This window comes from Channa argus, chromosome 18, assembly GCF_033026475.1.
Source record: "Channa argus isolate prfri chromosome 18, Channa argus male v1.0, whole genome shotgun sequence".
Classification (NCBI taxonomy): Eukaryota; Metazoa; Chordata; class Actinopteri; order Anabantiformes; family Channidae; genus Channa; species Channa argus.
Genome location: NC_090214.1, coordinates 16742501 through 16755690, shown reverse-complemented (window position 1 = coordinate 16755690; position 13190 = coordinate 16742501). Strand labels below are relative to the sequence as shown.

The 13190-nt window shown below is 37.5% G+C and overlaps 1 protein-coding gene across 11 annotated transcripts in view; it reads right to left on the bottom strand.

Annotated features, from left to right (window-relative positions):
- Positions 1-13190, bottom strand: part of vav2 (vav 2 guanine nucleotide exchange factor) — a 188095-nt gene that overhangs the window by 27214 nt on the left and 147691 nt on the right. For all 11 annotated transcript variants that reach the window (XM_067484247.1, XM_067484242.1, XM_067484246.1 and 8 more), the window contains exons 5-8: positions 7958-8063; positions 5139-5237; positions 3569-3637; positions 2450-2550 (exon numbers count right to left, since the gene is read on the bottom strand). In XM_067484247.1, coding sequence (XP_067340348.1) covers positions 2450-2550; positions 3569-3637; positions 5139-5237; positions 7958-8063 — 375 coding nt within the window. The remainder of the gene's footprint in view (positions 1-2449; positions 2551-3568; positions 3638-5138; positions 5238-7957; positions 8064-13190) is intronic.

Here is a 13190-nt window from a genome sequence, read left to right as displayed (position 1 = left end):
ATTAGGCACTGCAAGTATATCTGGAGCCAGATTACTCCGGAAATGAGTTGGGGAATGTTGCAAATGAGGGTATCAACAAGAGGGTACTTGGATGGCCATTTAGTTTATAGAGCTTCCTCTGAGTGCACTTTCCATTCAGCCTGGTTCTGGCTGTTTGAGGACTGAGAAGTAGTCAAGATAAACCAGTGACATTTTCAGCATGGCATTCAGTTCACGGACAAATAGAAAAAAAATGCTTTTCATCTTTTGCACCAACGTGGCAAAAAAGATACAAGCACATTGTTGTAAAGGTCACAGGGACTTACAAGCATAGATAACCAAATTAATTATGCCAAGCCAGGTCCTCAGGAAAACCGTCAAGGTGCCTGATGAAAGCTGTGCTGTTTGAAACCAAATCCCCTGGTCCCTTTTGTTTATCGCCATGAGAGACAAGACAAGGCAGTGGCTCATGATGAGACAGGTATACATGTCAATCACATGCAGAGTGTCAAAGCCTGTGATGCACGGAATCTGCAAATCAAGTGAATAATTTTCTTAAAATAAACTTGTGTTGCATTTTGGAGAATGCCATTTTAACAATAAGTGATGTGTCATCAGCAAATGTGTTTATGGATTGAAGGTAAATGCTAGATATTTTTTCCACATAGAAGGTGATCCATTGCTGTAATGTAAATAAGCAGGTACACAACAGGTGTACTTCTGGTCTTGAGCCCCTTAATTCCAAAGAATGGAAGTGGGTACATTACAGTGGTGTGCTGCCAAGTGTGTTGCAAAATGGCCTTGCACTTGTGCACAAAGCCAAGTGTGTAAAAAAATACTTTGCTCAGTTACGGTGTTGACTTGAATCACCTGCATGGAGCCCTGCCCCCAACCTCATTTGGGTTAGGATGAATTAGAACATTCACTGCAACATAAACTTTATCTATGATATCAATGTTGAAGTGCTCAATGGGAGAAAATGTATTGGGAAGGCCCATCATTTATTCTAAACCCGGTTTTGTGTCATTTTATATGTAGAGAACAAAAACAAATATAAAAATCCCCAAATACAGTAATAAATACAGTATCTGTAAGTAATGGGACTAGAAAGTAAAACTGCTAAACTCTTGGGTTTACCCTGGTTCCTTTCTGTGTCCATCTTTACACCGGCAACCTCCCAGCAAATTTATAAAGGATATTTGAGCAGCAGTACCCTTATCTGGGTTTGCGTGCAACTGATCTCCAACCATTGCTGTATTTCATCAGAGTCAGATGAGCTCAACAAAGAAGGATATATACTGTAATGTGTGCATGCATGGATGAGGGCTGCCTCTGCCTGTTCATAGGAATGTAGTCTCTCCTGTCACACCAACTTTGTGTTACAAGGCCCTCTGGGCTTAAGGAAGAGGCCTGTGATAAGCCTATTACCTATGAAGACTGACGTTGCCCAGAGAAATAATGTGACTGTCTGTTTCAGGTTGGAAGGATGAGGAGGCAACGAGTGTGTTATCAAGTCCACTGCAATAATGTGTAATATGCACTTATGTATGCATAAATAGTTACACACGTGAAAGTAAGTGTGTGATTCACTCAGTAATGGGTGTGTCATTTGAGGAGAGGGGCATATCCATGGCTGTGCACAGAATCAAGACCGGGGCCAGAACCTATCGTCACCATCATTACCCTTACCTATGAAGCATCCACACTCACAGTAGGAGACCAAATCTCTGCTTCCCTCAGGGATGCAAATTATCCCCACATTGCTCAGCAGCTGGCCAAGATGGAAATCCATCTGATAAAGCGTCTTCACCAATACACCTCAGCTTTTCATGGTCAGTATTTTCTAATGCCAATACTGCAGGACTATCTCTGCTATCAATTTTTGTCTGTACTAAGACTTTATTTTCAAAGCAATAGAGATGATAAAAACAGGAAGTTGCAGAAGAGTAAAAATTTAGAATGCGTATTTTAGGTGTTTTAACAAAAATAAAATGATCAAGTAACATTGCAGTGACCTTTACTAATTAAAAACATGACTTGCGGAGTGGCACCAGAAGGAGTAATTTCAAAGACTGAATGAAATCCACGTAGCTCAGGAACCCAAGTTGGGTTTAAAAATTAATAATAAAGGAAGCACTTGACAGGAATATAAAAACAAAACTAATGCATTTCAGAATGGCTTTAATCAGGTTTTGGTTAAATTGGAGAACTATTGGTTCCATGCTGCCTCAGCTTTTTGCCGAACCTGCTATATTTTTATTGATGTATTTTTTAAAACAGTAATCCCATCAATCCTTCAGTTGATCTGTTTAAAGTGCAACTTAGTGCAGACTAGATTTAAAGGGCAGGACAAAACATTTCCTCTCAGCTACAAGTTGATTTAAACACTTCATGTCCATTACATAAGTTAAAATAGAACAGCATGTGCAAGTGTGTGGACAGACATTGCATTAAATTTCACGTTACTAACCTTTCCTTGAAGTCAAGGAAAATCTTTCCCAGGCCACTTCCTCCACTGACCATGTTCAAGTCGATGGCTCGCAGGAGGGCAAAGTGGACTTTGATGACATCCTGAGTAAACAGTACAATAAAAAATTAGTTTTAGTTTATTCTAATCATTCCTAAGATATTCAGCGTGGAAAATGTTTTTTATGATGACCAAAATTAACATGTGACAAATCAACAAGTGACACAGCACAGTAAATAATTACAGTATTTTTTTTCTAATATTGTAATTATTGTCTGTATCTCTGCATGTATATGACCTAAAAAGGTTGAAGGCCAGCTACATATAAATAAAAAGTAACTATCATTACTTTCGACCCCATAGGCTTAGCAAGGGTGGAGGAGCCAATTGCAGCTCTCATTGGGCAAACAGCAGGGTAAACTTTGGACAGTTTGCCCGTCTACCTCTTTTCTCTCACTTGCTCTCTTATAAAACACTCTGTTTTGTAAATTTTTCTATCTTTATTCAAAAAGAAATAGTGTTTTGACTTTTCAATTGGGATTTTTACAGCACACACAGTTTTTTGTTGTTAGCAACAATTTTTATGGTTTTATAGAAACACACAGCAAAACAGCACAGTTACTGATAAGTTTTTAACTGATTTTGACAATGGAACTCTGTAGAGTAGAGGTTTTGTTTTTTATAAATTAGGATGTTTGGTCTTTTTTGAAGTAAGAAGATATAGATGATTAATAGTTTCCTCTAAATATAGATACATATGGCAAAAATCAGAATAACAATCAGTATAACAACCTCATCTAATGTAATTTCTATCCTGGGAGTGTTATGCATTCTATGTTAATTACATTTTGCTAACTTATTAAAAACACCATCACCAAAAACTAACTAATGTAATCTCTAACAATTTTTTTTTTTTGTAGTCAGAGTGATGTTCAAATGTTGAGTTTTGTTTACAGTAAATAAAGAATAGAAAGTAATTTAATCTATTGCTAATAATTGTATACACATCACATCCTGTGATGCATTCAGTCATCCATACATATATAGGATGATTCACTCAGAATGAGACACATCCGGCTGTGCTGTATACATTTCACTCTCTTTGCATGAGTGATTACTCACCTCGAGGTTGACAAAGATAGCCTCCATTTCCTGAGGACTCAAGACTTGCTTCAGCGGTATCATGTAATTCTTAGAGAGAGAAGAGAGTTTTTTTCAAGAGTACACATCAATAAAGTCCCTCTAAAAAACAATATTTCATCTCAAAAATGGTCTAGCCAAGCTTTTAGCACAAGTCTAAGAATTTATTTGAAGGACAGCAAAGCTGAAAGTTGACAGCGAGAAATCAATACCACACCATGCTGTAAAAGGCAGAGTGGACATATTGTTACTCAGAGTGTGTGAAGGTATTTAATTTCAGGCTATAATACTGAGTGTGCCATAAATACAGTACATACTGTATAGCTGTTCTGTATGCTTACAGAAGAACAACCTACCTGTTATTTCCTGTTTTATGGTTGTCACATTCCATCATCATAATAATAACAAATAGATCAACTAAGAAGCAATGAAGAGATGACAGGCTTTATTAACCCCAACTCAATTAAGCCTAACGAGTCCTCTGATCTTAAGAAGGTTATTTATTCTCATTTAGTCTCGTGTTGGCCTGTTGTGGAATTCACAGTATACACATTTAGTTTAATGAAATTAGAGAAGCGGATGATTTGTGGTGCTCAGTCGAATCACGAATGAAATCTGTCAACACAGAAACTGATGTGTTAGCAGCACTGATCCCAATAACAGTCGACGATTACAAGGAGAGCGCTGGTGTGTGAGAAATAGTTATTTAAGCGCACAGTTTTATATGTTTTACAGGAAGGCTTTTTCCCAGCACAGCACCATACAGTAGTATGGTAGTAAAGTCCACGACTGTAGTATAGTCAGTGAAGTATTAAATATACTGTAAAACCGCACAAAGAAATAAAAGAGAACTTCCAGACAAATTTTATTCTCAACCTATCAATTTACTAGGACACACTGTCAAGATAAAGAATTTTTGGGGGCCAATAGCTCTACTTTTAATATTTAGGCAGTGCAAATAGGGAAGTGAACATAAGAAGTGAAGCAAAACATTATAAAACTGAACAAAATCTGTGCAAATACAAGAATAAACTGTGTGAAGTTTACATTTAAAAAAGCTAAAGTAATCAATAAAATAATCCAACTGGGTAGGGAAGTTGGTAGGAGAACCAAGTGTATAAAGCAGAAAATACCAGTGGAGGCTTTAAGGAAGCTCAAATAATAGTTGTCCTCATCAGTGGAGCTCATGAGGAACCTGTCAAAGGTACAACACATGTAATGTGCAATAAATACTTGACTACTCCTGTTGGATGAAGGTCCCAACACTGCTTGGCAGTATGTGCCATATAGTATGTGTCCTTGTGCGTGTCTATACTTAGAGCCCGAGGGCTCAGTGTCTCCTGGGGAGGCTGAGCCAATAATAACCATATTGATCACCTCCTGTGACATTTCTGCTCACCAGTTAAGTTGCCAATAGCTGACATTTCCATGCTGTGACCTGAGTCACAGGCCAGAGAAACGCACAAAGAAGTGATAAAAAGAAACGCTAACACATCATTGCTTGGCCGTAGATACAAATACGCAATTATTAACACATGCACACACTACTCACCTTTTCAATGTCCTCTAATGTCTTGTAGTACTTTGCTTCAGTCTCCTGGATCTCCACTAAGCAGCAATTTCTCTTGTCATCTTCAGTCATACCCATTTTCTACAGCAAGATAATGAAATATGACGAATTAGGACAATTACGCTGAATATGTTTGGATTACTAAATATCTTTTACAGTATTCACAGTAAATGCGGTTAAAAACCACAAGGACATTTATTCATGTTCTAGTAATTTTACTGCAACTTACATGGACTTTATATCACTTTTTTTTTTAATCTTGAAATAATCAATAAACTGTTTAGCAGCTACATTTCAAGCGGCCACTGGTTTCCAAAATCTTGCAAACACTATGAAAATCTGTTCTCACATGCTTAAAACCTGCTTGTGTTGTGTGATCCATCAAGCTGAATTACTCGTATGAGATAATGCACACAGACTTTTCTAACCGTTTTACTCTGACACAAATTAAGGCAGACTTGATGTTCACTGTGATGAATTACACAACTCAAGCGTGTGTCTGCAAGAGTCTGTTTGCTCCATTTCATCAAGAAATTAAAGTCATTATCGACATTGCTCTCCAGAACCTATGGCATGATATTTTAATAAACTGACTGTAAAAAAAAAATACAATAAAATACATTCAATACATATTGAATCAATAATTGTAGAATGATTGGGATGGTGTTTGTACTTAAATGGCAACTGAACCACACCTTGTTGGTCCTTGAATGCCTCAGAAGGAAGAGCTTGTGGCTGATGAGAAAGTGTGCATTTTGTTTTTTTGTTTTTTTAAGCGATTTGAATGAATATAGCTCATATTTACCAGAAGATATTAAGTTTTTTTTAAAAAAAAGACAAAAAGAAAAAGACAAAAGAATTGTCCTTTCAGTTCCTTAAATTAGCCCAAAATGGCTAAGCTACATAAAACCTGACAAATTTGATCCTATAAATAAAAAAGTTTTTGGAGTTTTTGGAAAGGTGACATTTTTTCAAAGGACCGCTTAAATATATCACACAAAATATATCACACAGCTCTTCACAGCATACTGAATTCAGATTATAGTTATGGTTTAGTAAGTGGCTTACTACCTATAGGCCTATTTATTATGAGGAATATGTTTGGGAAATTTGACACAGTATCTTGCAGTTAAAGTAAGTATGACAGGTGCAATAGTGATAAAATTGTAATAAAACTCAGTCAACATAGTCCTTCTAGGTAGCAGTACATTTTAAATGTACTGTATGTTAACCCACTCCCTGATCTTACTCTAACCTTCTCGTTCCTGTGTCAAAATCTAACCATACACATGAATTTTCTTTAGCCTTAACCACATTGTGGCACATACTATGCCTTGCAAATGACCTACTGAGACTACTAGTATATGGAACTGGTACCTACCAGCTCATAGCTATGGTGCTGATAACAACAGATAACAGCCACCAAATCGTATGATAACATATGTAGTAGGTGATTGTGTACAGCAAAGATTAGGTTTAGACTGTAGACTTTGTCTTTAAACCAAACTGGGTTTCCAAATCAACATAAACCCCATAAAAATCCTCACCCACACTGAATGACAAGAAAATAAGCCGCACGCATCAGTGAGCTTTTGTGTATAGTTATACTGCATTTGTGTGGGCTAGCAGGCATATGTACGGTATGTTTAAATATTATGTATGCAATCTGCACACTGTAAAAAAGTGGGGGTGGAAGAGCAAAAGATACAAACTTCTCAACATAGAGCAATTCTCATGAGGCTTGATGTCTAATGTAAGCATTCATGTGCGAACGTTTGAATTTACTATAGTCTTCTTTAAAAGTGACTCGCCCTAGTGATCAGGGCAAAAGAAAGGATATTCTGTGGTGTAGCAGCAGATGAGCAGCACAACTGGGGATTAAGTAAGTAAGCCATCTGGAACTGATTCGGCTGTTAATACCTGCTGTTGATAATATACAAACTGGAAAAAAACAATGCAGAAATGCATGTCCAGTCTAGGCCTCAATCCAGGACATAATCAACCAGTCAGGCCCAACAACCGAAGCCAGAGGGATAATGTTTATTTGTCTCATGCTTTGAGAGTTCGTGTGGCAGCTGGTGGTCTTTGCTGACGTCAGTATGTGCTGCAGTCATCAAGCTGAAGTCACAAGTGTCTGGACTAAGCTCTGAATCAGACTTTGGACCAGATGGGGTCCTCCTTTTCCCATATGTAGAGTTTGCTAATCTAATTGGCAGATCATTCTCTTGGGATGCTATGAGTTTGTTTTAAACTAAGTGATGGAGGGAATCACGGTTGAATGGATCACAAGGCAGCAGCACTCACCTGCATGTATCTGATCTGCAGCATGAGAAAGGCAAAGCAGTGCAAGTCAGAGGCCAAATTTGTCAGCAGTTATGAAAGAAACATTCACTTCAAGTGCATTAAGAATATGAAGTCATGCAAACACTATACGACAGGCCAACAAACAAAAACAACACAAAATATTCTATGTAAATGGAAAGTAAGTGGCAGGAAGTGTGTATTTCATTTGTTTATTGCAGGCTTTCTGGTAACAGACTGTTTTAATGCAATAACAGATTTTTGATGTTCATGCAATATATCTATGATGGAAACGTACATAGGAAAAGGAAAGCACACCATCTGCATTGGCCAACCAAAATGTAACACTTTAGTTTTGGACCTTGGGCAGGCGGCACATTCACAATGTGACATATTACAGGACACTTAACAGTACAACATCATCAATAACGGATAAAGGTAGATTATTAAAACTGGTTTCTTTGGATAAAATGGCAGAGCCTGTGACAGAAAGTTCTCACCATGGGTTGTCGTACTTCCACCCTAATGATGTCCTCATAGATGTCGTCCCCATCATCCTCACATGGCACACAGTCATAGATGTCATCCTCACCCAAGTCATGCTCACTGAAGAACAGACACAAGACAGATGAACAACCGTATTTTGTGATCAACGTATCGCACAATATATGGACATGATTTCAATTAATATTGCCGACCTCAATGTTGCCCTGAGAAAATGTTATAATATAATAATATAAACAAATAGACAAGTAATATTGTCTATCACAATTATTTCTGCAACATACTGTCCAACATAAGTAAATATCTTGATAGGCGTATTCAAAGGATAATGTCCCATTTGAATGTCCCACTGAACGGCACTGAGCAGTAAAATCACCACAATGTCATTATATTTCATGAGACCCAGACTTAAGAGTGATACTGTTCCTCCTGGCCAAGAGGACACAACACCCAAAGTTCAAAAACCTTCAGTAAATCATGTTTTTGAGTGGCATTTCCCTTTAATACGTTGCTGTTGCTGTGGCACTCAGCTTGCTAACTGACCTTTAATTAGGCAAACAACCAGCAGAGCACAGACAGTTAGTGTGGTGAGGAATGTCTTCTGGGGACGATCCCGATGCTCGAGAAGCTCACTCTGCACTGTATCTCCTTCTGTGCTGCTACAACAATTATTGGTTGGGAAACTTGTGGGACTGGATATGCCTCAGCAGGAAAGTGCTTTGGCAATGAGCCCATATCAAAGTAGTTAATAAACAGGGAGCTTTAAGTGACAAAAAAAGGAAATAAATGATTAACTAATGTAAATAAATGAAGGCACTAAAAGCTGCCTGATGAATAACAGAGAACCAGCCTTTAAGCTTGTTTAGGCAAAATTCAAATCAGAGTTCTATTGATGTGTTTACTCTCTAACACATACAGTGTAATGTTTCCAAGAGGTTCAGTGAGCTAAGGACACAGCTTGAGACTAATTTTGTTGCCCTGTATTACTTCACATTGTTGCTGTTTGCAATGTACTTAGATGCACAGACATATGTATATAATATGTATGTTATAAACACAGGTCGCGCATAACAACACCTGTACAATCTAATGCGATCACATACAGCAGCTTTGCCATGAATTCTACTTCTACAAGGTTAAAGAAAAGATGTGGTTCTAATGTTTAGGCCACTTTATTTAAAATGAATGAGGGTGAAAAAACATTAGAACCACCTTTTCTTACTGCACTTAATGTTGTGCCTAATGCGTGTATATTTCAGATTTGTGAGCTATACATCCATGAGTGGCTCTATTGGATTAAGATCTGGAGACTGTGGAGGTCATTTGAGTACAGTAAACCCATTGTCATGTTCAAGAAACCATCTTATTTTAACTTTGTAACATGACACGTTATCCTACTGGAAGTAAAAATTAGATGATGGGTGCACTGTGGTCATAAAGGGATGGACATGGTCAATACTTAGCCAGTGACAGAGGTCTTACTAGTGCCACCAGTGTCGGACACAGCACTAGGACAACAGACGCTCACTGACGGCCTGACTAACAGCTGGGTGTGTCAGTGCCAGAAGGGTTCTCAATTAACTCTGTCTCACAACCACAGCAGAAGATTAAACTTCTGACATTGTCAATGAGTGAGCATGTCAAACTACAGTCCAACAACTAACTAAGATCCCAATGTCTACTGGCAGCACATTCTCAAAAAAACAGAAGAACAGAAAATAGAACTACCCTCATTAAAATATTCAACTTTGCCATTATGCTTGTGCAGGGTTTGTTTGAAGTTTTAAGTGAGGTGGCTTGGTTCATTCTCTGCACTGTGCTTCTTCTTCCTCCCTCATTTAGTGGCTCATGCTGAATGCAGGGAAGGCTGTGTGGGAGGCCAGCCGACACCGTCCCATCGGTGTCTCCTCTCTGAACTCTGAATCTACACTATGTCCCACAGAGACTGGTGTGTAGAGAAGCAGATGTTTTATTTCATTGTTTTCTAATTCTTCAGAGACAGTACTAAATATAGTATTATATGTGGGAGGTCCAGTGCAGTCATACAAATATGACCTATGGGGAGATGTGAGAGGAGCTGCATGGACGAGGAGCTCTAAGGCAGTTTGGTAACTCTTTTTCACAGTTTAAGAACAAAAAAAGAATAGGCCTGGGTTCTCTTTTCTGGTTGGTAATTAAGTCATTGTCCAGTGCTCCTTTTGTCCAATCAGTCAGTTCAAGATATTTCCAGTGCCTTTCAAAAACATCCTGCAACATTTGATTCCTGTTTCACAATTATGTGTTTGCATTTTCAATCTGTAGTTACAACTGCAAATGTACTCCATGCAAAATCTTAATTGAAATAGTCTCATCTTTTAGAGAAACCGTATTTCTAATGGCATGTTTATCCTGATTGATGAATAACGTGCTTTCTGTGGATTCTGAATCCGCCTTCAGATAATCAGTGATGTTAGTGATAATATTAGGTCAAGGTTAATGTTCAATATTAGATGAAATTTAAACACAGATATGGTTACAGTTAATGTTTTAGGAGGTTACTATGTGTAATTTTAGAAGATGGGACATAGTATTTCTTACTATTGCAGTAAAACTGCCACAGTGCAACTTTTCTATTTATGTGCTTTTGTCTCATGGGCTTTAGTGGACATTAATAAATAATTTAGTTGTGTGTGTATGTGTGTGTGTATGCATCACAATGCTTCAATAAGACTGAGAGTGGCAATCTTGAGGACTCATGAATTAGGTCTAGTTTTCTGTTTGATTACACGGTGACAGGCCAGAGGGTGTCCAGTGTGTCTGCACGCAAGTGGCCTGCGAGCCTATGCTCCGAATTCTCAATGACAGAGATACACAGTGTCTGGGTATGATTCATTATATCACAGCTACTGAGCATATGTCCTCAAAGGCAAATATGTTGTTTTTAATACAGCTGTTTTTTTTTTGATACAAACATATGAAGAGCTCCAGCAGTGGCCTTTTATATCATGATAATTCTGTCCCAGTGCATCTGTATATTTGATTAAAATTAATGCAGAGAACAAAAAAGAAACAAAAAAATAAAAAATAAACTGCAAATGGTGAATGTCTAAGGCCACAGGAAGCAAATATCGACACTGTGACTAGCTTGCAAAGTGGAGAACACTAATGTACTCTAGTTAAATAAAAACTACTTGATTACTTAATCAAATTATTAAATACTGCTGTGGGTTTAACAAAAAAAAAAGTTACTTATTATTCCCTTTAGTATTACAAAATATTACCAGCTAAAAAGTAATCATATAAGTTTTATATCACATAATGCATAATTTAGACAGTGAGAAATAATAAAAATAACAACAAAAAAATTGGGTATAAGTTTGTATTAAAGTCCATGTTTAAATGTAGACAAGAGATTAGCTATTTAAACTATTTTAACTAGTACTGACAGTACAAAATAATGTCAGTAGTAGTAGTAATGCAACAATACAAAGGACACAAATATTAAAACATTTGGGCAAATAAGTTAAAATCAGGCTCACTGTTACAGATAACATAGTTAATTGTTAATGTGTCCATATTATTTAGCTAACAGGCTATTTACTTCTCATGCCAATCTGCCCAAGGCATTGATGGAGCAAAATAAACTGCAAGAGAGACACAACAAGCTTGTGACACTGTTTGCTTTGGAATGGAAATCCATATCACTTTCACAGTGGGGGAAAAAAAAAAAACAACACATCCCTTGGTGACTACACTGTACCCATCCCCATTTCATGCTTAGTCAACTCCAGGATGGAGTCGTTCCAGACAGAGAGGACTCAAGAGTTAAGGGACATGAAGATTTGTCACCAGAAAGCTAAGGTGAGCAAGTGCGAAAGAGGTTCGGCACATTAACCCAGGAGACCTCAATTAGTTATAAACCGGACTCTACCTGACTCAGACCATCCTGCAAACAAATAGAGTCCTGCAGAATGCAATGGAGCATACTTCCCAAATGCACCTATCCCAGAATCTCCATCTCATTTATTTAGAGCAGCCCCTTACAGGAAAGTTCGAACTGACAGCTTAAACCCTCAATCTACCTCACTTGACATGAATGCTTTCGGCGTAATATTGTAAACATGGAAATCATCCAGCAAGGTAAGTGACCTCTAAAATGATAGTCAAACTAAATTGTTCTCTCATATTCTTTAGGCAAAAATTCAACAATTTGAAAAAACTAAACAAACAAAAAAAAAGAACAAATCAATGTCATATCTTTAAATACCATCAGTACGCAAGTGGACATTGAGCTTCAAACAATCTTTAGAGACCTCAGAGGTTCATGGGTTCAAGTCTTTTGGCTCCTTCAGATTAAATAAAATGTTGATCGATCTTGTGCTGTACACAGTGCAGGAACAGTCTTCCAGTTAACGTTTAGTCTGCTGGCATGAGCTCTGCTTTTAAGTCTCACCTTACAATCCATTTTTATAGATTTCACTGTCGTCTTACTACTGAACATTATGATTTGGTCTTATTGATTTTGTTTGCCACAATATTCTGTTTTACACCATGCATTTTTATTGTTCACACTAAATATTTCATGTGACCTTAATGCTGTTTTATTCCTAATGTGCTGTTGATACCATATATCTTCCCAATGTATTGTTCTTTTCTTCATGAAAGCTTTTGGTACAACATTTATACAATGGATTATTATGACTGTGGTAAGATCATCATCATCCTCCCCTTTACTCTTGCAGTTCAGTCATGCAATAATCATAAATCATGCGTGTGTCAATATTTCAGGGTAATTAATAAGTCTTTGACAGTAAGGTTATTACTAGCATGGCCTATGTGCTAAGTGTGTCCAACTGCATTAGGTGAAGGACCCACTGATAAATCAATTATGCATGTGTTCATTGATGAAATTAAATGCACAGATGTTCTTTGTAAAAGGTCAAGAGCGAAGTGATTTATGCAGCCAGACCCAACCCTCTGCTCTTACAGGTTACACAGAGGGTACAGTGTTACACTGACCACTGGCCCTTTAAGAAGAACCAATGAACTTGAACTTTAGGTTTGTCTGAAGGTCAAGTTGTGGCTCTGGTTAAAAGGGGCAAACTCATTTGTAAGATGTAAGAAGAGTTAAACATACAGTATACCAGCAGTTATAGAAATAATACACCAGATATCAGGCTTCACAACCTTACTTTTATGCTCAGTTGCTTTGCTGGTGGATTCAGAAATACTTGTTGCTATGGATACCAT